Source organism: Buteo buteo, chromosome Z (assembly GCF_964188355.1).
Source record: "Buteo buteo chromosome Z, bButBut1.hap1.1, whole genome shotgun sequence".
NCBI lineage: Eukaryota > Metazoa > Chordata > Aves > Accipitriformes > Accipitridae > Buteo > Buteo buteo.
Window position 1 is genome coordinate 56,167,451 of NC_134204.1, and position 15,908 is coordinate 56,183,358.

Here is a 15,908-nt window from a genome sequence, read left to right on the forward strand (position 1 = left end):
ATCACCTACTCTACAAGCTGCCAGTGCGGCCATTTCAGTGAGTGTGCTAATTAGCCCAAAGTACCTGACTGAAGCACAGGCTGGAACTGGCCAGACATGCAGATTTCTTCCTGCTTCTGACGAACAATGCGCTGAATGGCTGGGGGGAGGCCACGGGGGTTGCGTGAGAAGATCAGGGAGTAGCCATCGTCACAGGACCCGTCCTCCTTTAGACTGCGGCAGGCATAGGTAATGGCATAGTTATCATAGTCAGTGTCAATCACCCAGTAGTTGTCCCCTGAAACATCAAAACACACATGTTTGTCATGGTGGGCAAAACAGAGCAGAGGAGGAGCTAGTCATCCTGCAGGAAAATGCTTCACTTTAGCACAGGACAGGGATAGCTTCCCAAAGGATCTTAAGTCACTTCCCACATCCAGCTTATCTCCGCACCATGAAGTGAAGAACTGGGACAAGCACAGGGCATCTTGACACCATGTTGTTCCCCATGAACATTTCACCTTTGCTTTCTTCTTCTAGGCTAGAAGTATTAGGAGGATGAGGACTTTCGAGGTTTTCAATGAGAAAAAATTGCTTTTAAGTCTCTCACTCAAGCATGGGGGGCAGGCAGGGCATACAGATTAAACTTTGGCCATTCAGATTACATTTCCTATACAAGAAGCCTCAGCAAAACATGGGTCCTGTTTTCCAGCCTTGCTCAACTAAAAGCATTTTGGTGTGGCTTATCTGCCACTACTAAATAAATGTACTTCTTTCTGACACATTAGCAGGCCAAGTCCTGCCAAACTTCCACAGCTGGAGTCTCACAGCTATGGGAGACTCAGGCACAAAGTACAGGGTGTGCAGGCTGCACAACTGAGGTTCAGCATAAGCAGTTTCTGCAATGGGGACCAGCTGTGTCTGTCTGAGGAGAACTGCGCCTTGCTGCTGGAGTGCAGATGTGGGTCCATATATTGCCTCCATTAGCTGTGAGGTGTACAAGGACAATTGACCCTCAGCACTTTTATAATGCCCACTGCGGGGCCCAGGACATATTGCTTCCCTAGGTTCAGCACCCCACTTGGCTGTACAAAAACTATGTGTGTGGCCCATTGCCTCTAAGCTGCATTCTCCCTGTTAATATATATGCTCTATAGGTGGGGTTTCTGGGGAGTCTCTGGATCCTGCCTCTTCTGTGGAGATAAAAAGCACTGCTTGGATAAAGCAACCCCCCAGAAAAGGATGCTTAGTCTCTGCTTGGAGCAATGTGAGCTCAACTGTTTTTCCTGCTCATATACTGAAACACAGAAATCTGGGCAGCTGTAAGCTATCAACCAGCACTGTGGAGCTGGAGAAGTTCACTCACCACCACTGGAGAGGTAGCTGGCCAGGCCTTGGTAGGTCATGTACATTTTAGCTGGAGTGGTTGGGTCAGGTACTGTATACTGAGCAGCCATGTCGGCACAGATCACCCAGAACCTGCAACAAGATCCATGAGACTGAAGGTAAAACCCTGCAGCATGTGAGCTTCAAATGGGTGTCCCTCATTCAGGATTCAGGCAAGAACCAGGCTATGGTGCAGCACAACTGCTTCAGGCATGGGCATGGCCTTTCTTAACGCAAAGTCACTGTTTGTCATTAAGTAATGCAAATCTGTGACATCTCCCCCATCACTGACAGTGTGTTGCTGCTGTCTGGTCCCCCCCTGTGCTGTGCAACTACACTGTGGCAGTGCCTTGACCGTCCTTCAGCTCAGCAGGTTTTTTTCCAGCTGTTTCTGTACAAGCAGACAGCCACCAAGCAAAATGATGGCTCCCTGTTAGCAGTTTGCAGAGTGAGCTGACCTGCATTTGGGCTCCTTTCGGTTCATTTGCTGTGTCCCCGGGTGGAAGTGGGGAGTTGGCTCACAGCCACCCTCCTTTCCAAGCTAGTAAAAGGCCTTCACACAGGCTGTGGGAACTCTGTAGGTGCCTGAACAGCCTATTTTCATCATCTATTTCTTCTAATGCCCTTATCTGGTTGGCATATGTTTGCTTTGAATACCACCTGCATCTTAGCACAGTTTGCCAGGTGTTAACATGGATTTGTGAAACAGTGGAAGGCTCTTCATTCCCTTCCTTGCACAGGCTGTGCTTTCCCTTTACCCTGCTATTGCAGAAAAAAATTCCGGGCGGCCTTGAGACCCCACTTGCTTTCTGAAGAGTCCTTTCAGGAATCTTCCCAGCTGCACTGCGTAGTATGTTTGCAAAGCTTCGTTTGCCCCAACCCAAAATATCCAGGAGTGCTGTGCTGTTAAGACTTTTAAGGTTCATAGCCACCTGCTCTATTTTGTTATTCATGCAGTTAGACAGTTTTTGATAGCTAAAGCACAACAGAACTAGTGCTAGCCTACTGGAAGCCCCAGATTTTCTTTCATACACCCAGAAAACTATTTAATCCCTTTACATGCCGTAATTCCTTATAGTAACCACAAGCAACAGGCAAAACTCTTAAGCTTTCTTCCATCTGTCTATTCAGGCATCACAATGGCATCCGAGAGTTAACCACATGTTTTCCTCTGAAGTCCATCTAACACTGTGTTGAAAGATCTGTGAAAGTAGTGCTCGTTTACACTCCTCTCCTTCCCCTGAACCTCTCAGTGAAATGAGAGCTGTCCTGCCCTTGCAGCCCCACAGGCTTTGCTAGCTCCTCTCACTTGGTTGCTATTCATTTACCTAATCATTCCATCACTCAAGATTTGACTTTATAATTGACTTTATGCAGTAGTTTTGTGAGGGACCCAGACCAGAGCCAGGCTGAGAAATAACCCAGGACTCAAAAGTGTCTAACCTCTGGCTTCTAATGTATTACCTTGATTGAGCTTCCCTTTTTGATGAAAAAAACCTGGCCTTATTTTGTGCTCAGGATAGATCACCATCCATGTCACCTTCCTCTAGTACCTCATGGCAGCAGGTAGAGCTGAAAGTCAAGAGAGCTCACCCAAAAAGCTTCACTCGGCCTTTGGAAGATGCTGTCATTGTGCCATCTTCCTCCACGGTGTATTCAGCAGAAATGTTGTCCTGAAGGAAAAGGCCTTCTGGATCCTTCTTGGCCAGGGCATACCATTTCCCTGCATACTAACATGAAAGACTATTAATACCTGGATTAACCACCATGGCAAGATTAGCACAAAAGCATTTATAAACATAGTGTCCTTCTAACCACCCATTGCCTGGCCTGTGGAGAAAGTCTGAGTTTGGGTGAGTACGTAGCACACAGGTCCTGTTACACTGTCTGATGAACCCTTGCCTCTCTGCCAGGAGGAGTGGTTCTAGCAGCTCTGCACTTCTGTGTGCATGGACTCACGGTCATGTGAGGCATTCCTGTCACAGTGACCCCACACTGAAAGCTTCTCCCATCCCAAGATGCCTGCTGGGAGTCAGGCTGGTTCTTCCCTGTTTCCATTCAGGCCTCTGCTTTTCCATGGAAGATGCCATTGACGATACCAAACTGCAGCCACAAAGACCTTAACAAGCTGGCTGGAGATGCTCTTGTGGCTGCCGGGGGCCACAGCTGATCGCTGACAGTGAAGAGGGTCTACCCAGCGAAGCAGAAAGCAATGACTCTGTGCGCTATGAAGAGGAAAGGATGTGTTGGGGAGACTAGCAGCAGGGGGAAACAAAGTGAGATTAAGGGGAAAAAATAGGTCCCTGAAAATGTACAAGCAGTATCTAGTAAAATGAACACAAGATCTAAGCAGGTGACTGACAGGAAGGCCCTCAAAAGTTAATATTATTAGAAGAAATATTGAGGAAAGCAGAACTTAGCTGTGTTAAATTTGATTCTTCAGTGAAGCTAATGAGAGCTGTTTGGCAAGTTACATGCTTCATCCCGAAAAAGAGTCCACAATTCCCAAATAGAAGCCTGAGAAAAACTTTGACTTTTTAAAACTGGGATGGTCCCAAAGCTTTCCCCAGACACGGGTTTGTTTCCAGCAAAGCCAATCTTGTATATAGAGGAGGTGCTGGCCCCACCCCAGCTGCAGCTGGAAGTGATGTTTGCTGAGGGACAGTCAAAATAGGTACTGGCACACCTCTCTGGACCTTTCCAATTCCAAGTTAGCCTTGATTTCCTCCTCAGAGGCAAGCAGATTAAATGCTGTGTTTAAACAATAGTCAGTCTGTGTTCGGGATGCCCAGCTAGATAAATTTTCAGTTTGCTCTGACTCCCAAGAATGGCTGGTTGTGGATGCAAGTCCCCCAGGGCATGCATTTGGGCTTTTTCTGTGATGGGGATCTAAGTTGTTTCATTCACAGGATCGCTCAAAGCTGGGATCTGTACTGAGCTTTGAGTTAACAGAAGACGATGCCTAACAGAATAACATCCCTGACTTTCAAGGCTGGTTTTACCATAATGCTCAGAAAGTTAAACAGTAGTGAGAAAAGCAAACTACAAGAACAGTGTCTGAGAGAGACCATATAAAAGAAGTTAACTTCTTGGTGAGGAACCCCTTTAGATTAACAGAACCCATAACCTGGAAAAAATAGTTTATACATGAAGCTTCTTCACAAATACTGTTAAAGTAACCATAATTACCCTTTTTGGATCAAAATTGTCTTTCACAGAGAAAGACTCCACTGCACAGGTCTGAGCTAGGCTATATTCAACAGTGGAGAAGACCGAGGCCAGGAAAACATACTGTGCGTATTTCATTCTGCAAGACAAAAACAAATGTGGAATTTTATTTCATGCAGTAGATGTGGGTAGCTAGTGCTGTGCCTACAGATACAGTCCCCTCACTTTAAAAATAGGTACTTTCCATGCTGAGTAGACTACCGACTCCTCCACTGGGAAACCACTGGGTCATTATGGTGCCTAAATCCAGCCAAAACTGAGCATCAATGGCAATTACTTTGCAAGTATATTTTGCTTATCAGTAGTAATATTGAAGTTCATATTTTTACATTATAAATCAAGCCAGACTCTGGATAAGGTTGGTAAGAGTTGATAAAAATTTGCAATTTTTTGAGTTTTTGTTTTCACAAGAAGAATAATTCTGATGAGCTCTGGTAAAGCACTGTAGGTTGTAAGGATGTTGTTTCTAATTATTTCATGGTAAGTGTCCACTTTGCTTTCAAGCCTGCAAAGCTTTATGGCCAATCCTTATCACTGAAACAGGCTCTTCCTAGCTGCCTACTTTAATGGCAAAATACATCTTGGTATTGTCAGCCCTCAGACCATTCCCTCTACAAACATGACAAATAATATTTGATTTCTAGAGGCTTGATCTGCCATTGCAGCACAGCCACAAGGTGGCCATGGCTTTATTTTTCTCCTCAGGTATCCCATCTCATCTGTATCCCAGTGTATTTGTTTCTTACACTTTGGGAAGAGAACACTTGCATATACCTTCTTGCAGAGTATTTGACCCTGAATATCTGTTCTCATGCCAAAATAAAACAGTTACCTGAAACTTGCCTGCAGGATTCAAGCTGAGCTACTAACCCAGGACTTCCAAACACCCGAGCAGCTACTCTGTTCCCAGCTGCTGCCACGCAAGCTGCACTTCCTACTGCAAGAGATGTTAATCTGGCCCACCTCTGCTGAAAAGAGACCTACCTGTTGGGGTAGAGATGTTGGAGATCCCTGAGACTACTCTGCTTCAGTCTTCGGGCTGCAGTCAGCAGGAGAGTTTTGTGTCAATTGCCCTCCAGCTGCCTTTAAATAATGAATCTGCAAAGTCACTAATTGGTTATTTTTGCTCGTGTGCCTGAATAAAACGCTTAATCTTGGATAATCCATTATGTAAAAACCAACTGTAATCCTCACACTGGTGGGTCTGACTGCTATACTAATACAACCACAGCTTTTACATAATGGAAAAAGCTGCCCAGAAAGCTAATAAGTCTGCTGATATGATTGTACCACACCTTTGTCTCATTGAAGTCTTTCTGCTTCTAACACGTGTTAGGAGAATAAGCACAGAGCATTAACCAGAGAAACTCATGGACTTTACATACTCATCTGCATAGGCACATGTTCATATTTGACAATTTGCATGGGGTAGATATATGATTAGCTCTTCCAATATCTGCATCATCAAATTAAGGTGATCCTTGCAAGAGTAGAAAAAATGTTATGTATTATCTACTGGGGGAAAAAAAAGTGCAAAAATAAAGATTTTGCCTTCATGTTCATGATCAAAATCTTGGAGTTCCCAGTTCTCCTGTGCACTGGAACATCTTTATACACATTGTTCCCAGCTCATCTTGTCAACATTTGCAGGTACATAAATACTATAGCTCTCTCCTTCCCAAGATATTCTTCTTAGAAGCCTTCCATGGGGGTACAATAAAGCACAAAAAAGATGAGAAGGCAGAAATGGCTAGAAAAATATTTTTGGTAGCAAAACGTGCCTGCTGTTCTTACAATTTCTCCAAGTGCCCAAAGAATTTCCCCAACTGCAAAGGCTGCTCATGTAGTCTTTTTACCCAGGCTCAGCTGGGAGATTGAAGACTTCAGACACTCATCTAAGAGTTGCCAGCACTAGCAGTTACTTCTCCCACTGGTACCAATCCAGCAATCTGGACATTCAGAGTAAAGGCTAAAGCCTTCTGGATGTGTTGGACTTGCTGCAGAGACCACTTACAACCACTTACCCAGGAATTCCTAAACAGAAGCATGCAACTTCACCCTGTAGCTGGTGTGACCTGTTGCTTTCCAGGCAGCTTGTTTAGGGTTGGCCATTATCTGGGAAAGACAGTCCTTGCTTGCTGCCAGAAGAAACTTTGATTTGGTCTCTGTGCAGCTTCCGCTTACACTTCAGAGGGAGGCAAGGATACTTTGCACGCGCATGTCTGGCAAAGGGACTGAGCATACCCCATTCACACCATCTGTGTGGCTTCAAAGGCAACCTGGGCAAGTTCACAGGGGAGTGACCTGCTAGTAACTGGGACAGGAAGGTAAGACCACCCTTGTCCCAGGCTGGGGGTGACCAGGAACAAGTGCCACAGCTTGCCTCCCTCCATCTGATGGAGGGGCTGAGTGTAGCCTCCATGCCCTCCCCAGCCATGTGCTCTTGGCTCTTTGTAAGTGGCTTTCTTTGGGGCAGGTGGAAGAATTTGGGGCTGGCCAGTATTACGCACAACAGGCCCTTCTTCTCCCTGGGCATTTTGGCTGGCTTTATCCAGGGACGCCAAGACCTGGAGGTGTGGGGAGATGGCACACACCCAGCTGCTGCGATGAGCCACTGGCTGCTTCATGTCCTGGGCCATGTGGATCTACCTCGTCCTTCTTGGACGCCTTGGCCTGATTTTCTAGAAAGATGCCAAACAGCCATTTGCTGAACTAATCCTTCAGCGACAGCTGTCTGCTCACCATATGTACTGTGCTCCGGGGACGAGCAGTGTCCCTGAAAGGATTGCACAGGGCTGGAGGCCTCCAGCACTAAGGATGAAGATAACCAGCTCTGTTAATTCAGGCACAGCTCGTTACCTATAGGCTTGCACACACACTGTGCTGCCTACCTTCAGCTCCCCTGGCACACGCTTCTTGTACTTGCATCTTCTTCACCAGCAGCATTTGCTTCGTGAAATGATAATCAACAGAAAGCCCATTTAATTTCTTGAAAATGCTTGGCCACTTAAAGAATGACATAAAAAGTAACTTCTTAAACTGGCCTTTGAGGGCTAGATGCCCACTAGATTTTCAAAGGACTTGCCCTTGACACTGAATCCGAGTGCAGAAATGTGCCTTTCCACCCTGACATGGAGATTTGAGAGAGAATGAACTGCAGTATTTTCTGTAAATTAGAAGGGCTTCGAAACACTTATCACTTCATCTGTTTCCAACAAAACAGATTAGTTTATGTCCATGTGAGACATAGGTGACACTTGAAGCCATGCTTAGGTGACCGCTTAATCCCCTGGGGATTAGAGACATGCTAATAATAGCTAATCACAGCACAAGATTTTGGTTGGTGACCATAACATCTGTCACTGCATTATCTGCTGTTTGGAGCAAGAGGAAAACAAAATCAAACTAACCTTCATTTTCACAATATTACAGCAGTTTGTGCTGGGCATAGGGAAAAAAAGGGAGCCATCAAAGCACTGAAACATATTCCTGGGCCTGTTAAATTTGATATAACATGAAACGGATCTTATAAAAACAAAGGTGCACTGGAGGGTCTGGTTGTTAAAGAAGATATCCAAGAGTCTGTTCAGACCTGCTCATCAAAACTGGCTGTTTTTTAATAGAAGAGGTGGCCTGACCAAATAAAACGTATTCAGTGTACTGGACTCAGCACAAGACTAACTGGTAGTTTTAATGGCCTGCAGTAAAACAGGTATGCAGATGAGATGATTAATCTTATCTTCTGCCCTATCCTATGAAATATAGCAGCAGCATTTTTGGATTTCATACCCCTAGCATCCCCCCTCCTTCTGCCTTATTATCAGAATAAGCATTGGGTAAACTGCTCTGGGAATTACTGCAGTTGCACCACCGTCTCAGATTTAGCAACATGTGCTAGCTCAGCAGCTGATGGCACAGTATGAGATCTCTAAATAGCCTCCTCCATCAGGCATTAAGTTCCCTGCTGTTCAGCAGGCAATTAAGTTGTGGGCTTGTTTAGCAGGGTGCTGGAGAACAACTACATGTAAATGCATTGAGTCACCCTTGACAGCCATTGTAGTGGTTATTGCACTGTAAGTCAGGAGGATTTCCTGCTCTGGCTTTAGATCTAGTTCATGCTGCTGAGGATGCAGGGCTTCCTTCTGGGGTGTCACACACATGTGCCTGCATTGGTGGAGGGCCTGCGTCCCAGTCCCAGGTCTGTCAAGGACTGAAAAGACAGTGATAATCTGCTCTACTCCCTCACCAGGGTGGGAGGCAGGAGGAGTAAGGCTTTCCCATACAGGCACACCACAAGAAGGCTGTTGGCTAAGAGGTTCTCAGTTTCTGTGACTTTTGCTCAGAAATGCTGATCTTTCCCAATGAAGAGAGTGATGCAATACAGATGAAGACGAAATCGTTTGAAGTTTGTTCCTCTGTGGTTCAAGGGTAAGGTTCTTGGGTGTGTTACATCATTAGATAAAAAAGCATTATAAATCACTGACTTATGACTTTCAAGGTTCCATTCAAATACCTCACAGCTTTAAATGACATAAACTGAAAGACACCTTTCCTTTCTGAATTACGATAGTGTCATTCTTGCTAGACATATTGACTGACAATTGGTAGAGCAGGGACTTACATGCTCCTGTGCACACAAGACATCTCAGACACACACACGTCCCCCCAGTTCGCAGGTGAAAACAGGAGGCTGCTCGAAGTGGGGAAAAGTTGAGGAGCCTCAGCTCCTCTGCTGTGATGAATAGCCAGTCTGGGAGGAATTGTTTTCTTAGGGCTGTTGTCAAGGGCTTGGCAACAAAACTAAGTTACAGCCTCTCTCCCAAACCCTTCAGCATCTTGCTGCCTTGGCAGCACAGCATGAATGTAGAGTGGCTAAAATCTCTCCTGAAGAGGGATTTTAACACACAGTGACCTGCCGGCCAAAGAGGCAGATCAGTTCTTGTGCCATGTCCTGGTTTCTGCACAACTGTGTGGACAATGGTTGCAGCTTGATCAGTGAGCTGCTGGATTTCACTCTCCGAGCCATGACAGTTTCCCTAATGGCCTGTTGCTATTCTGTACCAAAAGAGCATCCAGGCTTGAGACATCCTGATGAAAAAGAGACCATCAGATAAAGAGGTGGACATTTTGGTGGTTGTTTTCTACTGTTTACTACTAGGCATACTGTTGACATATCTATATACGTATCTAGTATTTACTACTATGGAACTGGTCCATTTGCAGACATTGGCAGGTTTATTCATTTTAGTTGCAACATTTGTTTAAAGATACAATATTTTTCTTTTCATGCCAACCTGCCAGCTCCTCAAGGGCAGGGATCAGCCCTTTTGGCACAGGAAGCCTGTAAAGCCTGCCTTTTCAAAGTGGGCAAAGAGGGTGGCATCTGCAGACATGAGGGGAGTTCAGCTGCCTGGGACTAAGGTCTTTGCACTTAAAAACAGCTGTGGGGTATCGCCATGGTCTGATCCTATTCTTCTCCCAGTGGAAGGCAGGAAAAAGGGGGAACACCTTGAGGCAGCAAGTACCCCCTGCCACATTTTGCAGTAAGGTAACAGACCAGGGCTTATTTAGCCCCTGGTGTTATTCCCAGGATACCTTGCAAAACCAAGAGGCACAGAGGGTTTGTGAATGTCCCTGAAGGTAGGATATATCACGGATGTAGTATTCTAGGTCCAGTTCCTTTTCTGTTCATGCAACAAAAGCAGCTTAACACCAAAAATGCAGGAATAAATCTATAGACTCTCACTTGTTGCAAAACATGATGTAACAGCAGAATATATGTCCTCCATTACATATTGCAGACAGTAAATGCTGCCTCCAGATTATTGCTCCAGATTACTCCAACAGGATATTTACAAGTCCTTACAAGGCATGCGTCTCAAGGTGCTTTAAAAAAGTGATACCGCTGGCACAGAACTAGAGTAGTTCTGGATAAGCCAGGATGTCCATGCTGGCCCTGGTGATGGATTTAAAAGCTAAAACCAGAAGCACAAATTACCAAAGCCAGGGGAATCTCTATGTGCATGCAGCCAAAGGCCATTAGCCAGGCACCTGGCCTTAGTAAGCATTAGAGCACACAGTTTCCATCTGCAACAGAAGGCAGAAACAAACTAAGGAGGGAAGGTTTGGGTCAGAGCATCTCTCTGCACTCCAAGGAGAGGGCAGTTGTGAATGTGAGGCTGATTAGTGAGTCACAGAGCTAGAGAATAAGCCAAAGGCTTTCACATACAACTGCATTTCACCTTCTATCTCTGCTTCCTTTGTGGGAGAAAAGGATGGACTTCATTATATTGCTTTGAAAAAGGGAAAAGAACTGTGAGGTTTTTTCTAATCTATCTTATTAAATTACTACTATTTTTTTTTCCACAGAGGATTTTGTTTATTTTATGCTTTAAACAGCTGGTTTTCTTTGAAGCTGCAAGACCTGAGATAGGGTAAATCTTCCATGGATAGGAAACTTCGCCATTTTCACCATGGCATACTTCTTGTCAGCCAAGTGCTCTCAGATAGCAAAGCAATTTATTTTACAGAAGGGCCCAGAGGTTCCAGTCAAATATCAGGGTACCAAAGTGTTACCACATCTGTAAACTTGCAATGGGAATACACTTGACCCAAAGACCAAGCTTACATTCACTTCAGACTGAGCAACAAGCTGGAAACACTGAAAACTGCAGTGTTGCCTCAAAGAGATAGTTACTAATGCCCATTAAAAATACCATCACTGCAGCAACCTCTGCTGCAGAAATTGAACATTAAGCATCCCACTGCCCACAAGGAGAGAAGAAGGAGGAGACAGACTGTAGTGTGCCCAAATAATGTCAAAACCTCTGCAGGACTCCCTGCAGTTCTGTGCCTGCAGCCCCACCATGGGAAGCTATGGCCATTCTTGTCATGACCAATAAAAGACATGTATGACAAACCCTGTTGCTGTTCTCTGGAATACGAGTACTTGCTTCTTCTTTGCTGTAGCCTTGTACCTGCCAATGTTGCACTGTTCTGCTGTGTGCACTGAGACTACAGAGTCTCTCCCAGATTCTTCTCATGATTTCTTGGCTTGACCTCTTCTTATCCATGGTGGCTACACTCAGTACCACACTTCTGCTTCCCCAGTTTTTCACAGTAGTCTGTCCCTTGAGTTAAAGCCACTTTCTGTGATTGCACCCCTGTGCCCAGCACTGTCAACTCATCCTGGCAAGGTCTATTCCTGAGCCACCTCCATGTTCATTATGTCAGTGCACCATCAGCCTCTTTCTATAAACTCACCTGAACATGTATTTCTCTGAGCATCTTCCCAGCCTGGTTTAGTTGTCCTGGAGCAGTTGTGTTGAGAATCACTTAGCATCACCTGTTCCTATCTGAATAGCCAAAAGCAAACTCTGAAATACTCCCTGTAGGACCCTTTCAGCCTTGATTTGCCCCTACCTAACAGCCTCCCTGGTTTGCAGAAATGCTTCTGTCCCCTGGATTTTCCCTGATGAGACACCCAAGGATTTTCCTCAATAACCAATTCCAGAAGCATGGATGGGCATTTTCTGTTGGCTTTTCCCCCATGGCCCTCCTGGCTCATCACTACTCTTCTTAATCACTGTACTCTCCATGGTCTCCATATTATTTCCAAGGTTTCAGCCCTTGGTTTTTTCCTCAGCTTCTTATGGACTCAATAGCCCTTTTCTTCTTCCTCACTACTTTATCATCTCTTCTGGTCTTTCTTTACTCTTGAAGTTAGAGTCAGTTTCTCTGCTCCACTTCTTTTCTGCCAAACAATCCCATCCTCTGCCTTTTTTTCCCATTGTGTCCATGTTTCCCACAAATCACTTCACTCATCTGGGATGCTGCCCTCTTGTTCTGCAGACATATGCAAACCTTTTGTTAGAGCCTCTTCTCTCCTCTTCATCATTTCCCCCTGACACTGCAAGAGCAAATCTATTTCTGGGTAGATCTGAGCACCTAGGTTGTGTTATTAGTGTTCCTTATTAAAGTTTCATGTGTCCTACCATCATGTTTTCCTTAATTACATGCCCAGAGTATTTGGGGAAGGTGGTTGCACAGGGAGTGCACATGGTAGAGTTTGGGAAGAGTTTAATGATCTTTTTTGTTCTTCAGCTTCACAGGACATTTGATCAACTAAGTAATCTTCTTATTCGAGGTTCAGTGATTTGTGCTAAGAGCTTTGGATACAATCTGTCAATTGAAAGATAATAAACTCATGTAGTCTTACTGGAGAAATTGCCATTGCCACTGTATTGTCATAACTTTTTTAACTGAGCCATCTCTACATAAAATTAAGAGGAAGAGAATCTGTGCACTTTTACAACATATACAAGGCATATCACCATGCCAGGTCTGGTGGACTTACTCATGACTCAGGTCCATTTCCAGTCTTCTGGCATGGCAAAGATACCTTTTCTCATAGAAGTCTCTCAAAAAACAACAGCCAGACATGCCAAATCCCAAACTGACTTATGTGCTAGAGTGCAAAGGAAGGGCTGCCACTTTCTGAAACCCAGAACTCATCCTGGAGCACTGGGCAGTGCAGGGTCCGGCCTCTTACACACTACTATTCCCTTGAGTGAAGTACCTCCAGTATAGCAGGTGCTCCTATACCTCCTCTGAACACTAGGGAATTTTAAAAAAAAAAAACACCACAAAAAACCCCGAAAACCAACAAACCCCCTGGCATTTATTTTAAAAGTTTGCAAGATTCTGCATTTGGGAGGAGAGTTGGTTGTTGGGGTTTTTTTGTTTGGGTTTGGTTTTGTTTTGTTTTGTTTTCAGAAATAAAATAAAACAATTAACTGACAACTAGCCTCATGTTAAGCTGAAGACATTTCTGTGTCTTATCAATTATGGAGCTTGAAAACATTTTGGAAAGCTAACCCAGCATGCCTATTGATTGTTGTTTACACAGAACACGCTACTATCTAAAGTAAAACTTTGTATTTATGTATGTGTCCATAGCACCACCTCCTTTCTGTGAGAACCATTCAGATTAAAATCTTTCCTGCAATTCACCTGCAATACTTAAATTAGTATGCTAATTTAAAAGTAATTCTCCAAGAAAATTAATAAAAGGAGGGCTGATATTACCTGGTTGTGACAAGATGGAGCCAACATTCTGGCCAAAATGCAAGCAAAATTTTCTGAGAGGTGTCCAGGTACTAATTTTGACTTAAGCTTATTCTTGGATACAAGCAGGTGGCATGAGAATATTACTTGGTAAATCAGATAAGCTGCAATCTCGTTATGCCAACGGATGAGTGAGGCAGAAAGGTTTGAGTGTAGCTGTCAATACAGCATCCTGTAAGGATAATGTTTAATCAAATTAGGCACTTGCAGCTCCCCTCCCCACAGCCTCTTGGTTAGGAGGAAAACAATGTTCCCATGAAGGAGGGGCAAAAGCATCTTCAGACCTAACATCCCCAACACTTGCTGTCACCCTTTCTATTTTGCAGGTAGTATCTGCACCATCTGCTTTGGACACAGTCACATAAATGGCTCTAACAGTACTGCTTCTCTTGGGCAGTATGTTTTGCACCACATCAGGTGGATGATTTTACTTCGTAATTGGAGTTTTTAGTAGTGTCCATCCTAGGACTGGGGAGAGACTGTGATATGAGTTGTTGGGAGGGGAGGAATTTTATTCCCAGAGACTCCAGTTCATTTTCCAGCCACCAGCCAAGCTTTCAGGGCAGATCAAGCATTTGAGGTTTCCATTTGAAACACAGTTTAAAGGACATCCACCAACACCCAACAAAGCAGAAGTCTTATGCCAACTCTGCAATTCAGTTTTAAAACTATTAAAAACAAATGTGTGCAACCACACGTGCTCAGTTATTATTATGCTGTGTGACAGCCTAGTGCAAGTTTCCTAAAATAGCAACTTCATCCTCCTCCAAAATCCTCCATTGTCTGCCTAAGTCCAATCAAACAGCATTATCCTGTTGCAAGCTTAGACTGCATCCACCTCAGTTATCATTGGTATGCCAGCAATGGCTTTCATGGTGCCACCTAAGTTTCCCTGAAGGCCTAGGGAACACCTGCAGCCTTTGCACCATGCTTTAAATTCTGGGTATGTCAGTCCACCACCCTTCTCCAAGGGGTTTGCTCTGGCACTGCTGGCTTCCTTTGCACAGATGATTTAGATTTCCACCTGCCATTCCTATGTGGTTTCAACAGCACTGCAGTTATACAGCCCTGGCTTGGCTTAACCGATATTGCTTCAGTTTCTCCACTCCTGCAGCTATAAACTTCAGTACTTTATGACCTTTATTGTTTCCCCTTGTTAAGGGGAAATATTCTTGTTAAGTTTCAAATCCTGCATGCAGAGGAAAGAACTGAGCTTGGATCTTTCATATGTTGACCCTGGAGTGTCACTGTTGGACACTGCTTGTTTTTCTTACAAATGTTTCAAAACAAAAACATTTATCTTGAACTGAACAGAACTTTTCATACCAAACAAAGTGTGAATATCTGGGAGATTTGGATCCAAAAGAGTGCCAACTTTGATTCAATATGAATAGTTCAACCATTTGCAATTTTTCAGCTTCCAAATCACAAGCCAAAAGCACGTCCAACAATTTGCATACTCCTTAATACAGCCACCAAACCAATTTATGTCAGCTTATACATAGAGTGAAGCCATACAGCTTGGAAAACACCATATGTTACCAAGCCCAAAGGACCTTCTGTTCAGACATGGGACATCCTGAGTACCTCCTCCGACTGTATAGCTCTGTGCTGTAATATCCATTTCATACACAGCCTGATTCCTGGACATTGAAATAATTCAGGGAAGTGGCTATGAGCTCCCAGGAGACCTTGTCTCCTGCCATAAATCTGACCTGGCACAAGGAAAGTCCACTAGATCAGAAAAACTGCCAGGGCACAGTATGCTTAACTGTAAGAGGAGCTACACTTCACTTCAGACCTCCTTCAAAGTCCAGGTGATAGGAAACTTCATTCCTTTGGGATACCAGAATCCAAAATGCTTTAGTCCCCTGGCAAGTTTTTAAATTGGTTTTACTTTACCCAGTCCTTTTCCCTCCCCATCATTGTGGGATGAAACAAGGCTTGTACTTTACAGCACATTGGAAGGGCCCGGTTTGATACTTAGGTGCAGGCTTTGGAAGGCAGAAGTATGCCTCTGGCTTTCATTGGGCCTTAATCATCAATAAAATCACTCCCATCAGGCAGGTTTACACTGTTGCAAATGAAGTTTTTCCTGGTGTCCGAGCAATGGTTTCCTCACGTATAACTGATCTGAGAGGCCATGGACTGTGGGAGGCTGGACCCACAGAAAAATGGTTTTCCCTCCA

At 44.4% G+C, this 15,908-nt stretch overlaps 2 protein-coding genes across 4 annotated transcripts in view; one reads left to right on the forward strand and one right to left on the reverse strand.

Moving 5' to 3' along the window:
* IDUA (alpha-L-iduronidase) overlaps positions 1-6,149 on the forward strand; it is a 58,411-nt gene extending 52,262 nt beyond the window's left edge. The window contains exon 14 of one of the 2 annotated variants that reach the window (XM_075021099.1): positions 5,443-6,149. In XM_075021099.1, the coding sequence (XP_074877200.1) occupies positions 5,443-5,462 (20 nt within the window). In that variant the 3' untranslated portion in view covers positions 5,463-6,149. Of the gene's footprint in view, positions 1-3,427; positions 3,973-5,442 lie in introns of those variants that run through there. The other variant, XM_075021098.1, reaches the window with a different exon arrangement.
* LOC142027266 (purpurin) overlaps positions 1-15,908 on the reverse strand; it is a 44,766-nt gene that overhangs the window by 1,408 nt on the left and 27,450 nt on the right. The window contains exons 2-5 of one of the 2 annotated variants that reach the window (XM_075021102.1): positions 4,555-4,672; positions 2,959-3,095; positions 1,346-1,458; positions 65-277 (exon numbers count right to left, since the gene is read on the reverse strand). In XM_075021102.1, the coding sequence (XP_074877203.1) occupies positions 65-277; positions 1,346-1,458; positions 2,959-3,095; positions 4,555-4,672 (581 nt within the window). Of the gene's footprint in view, positions 1-50; positions 278-1,345; positions 1,459-2,958; positions 3,096-4,554; positions 4,673-15,908 lie in introns of those variants that run through there. The other variant, XM_075021103.1, reaches the window with a different exon arrangement.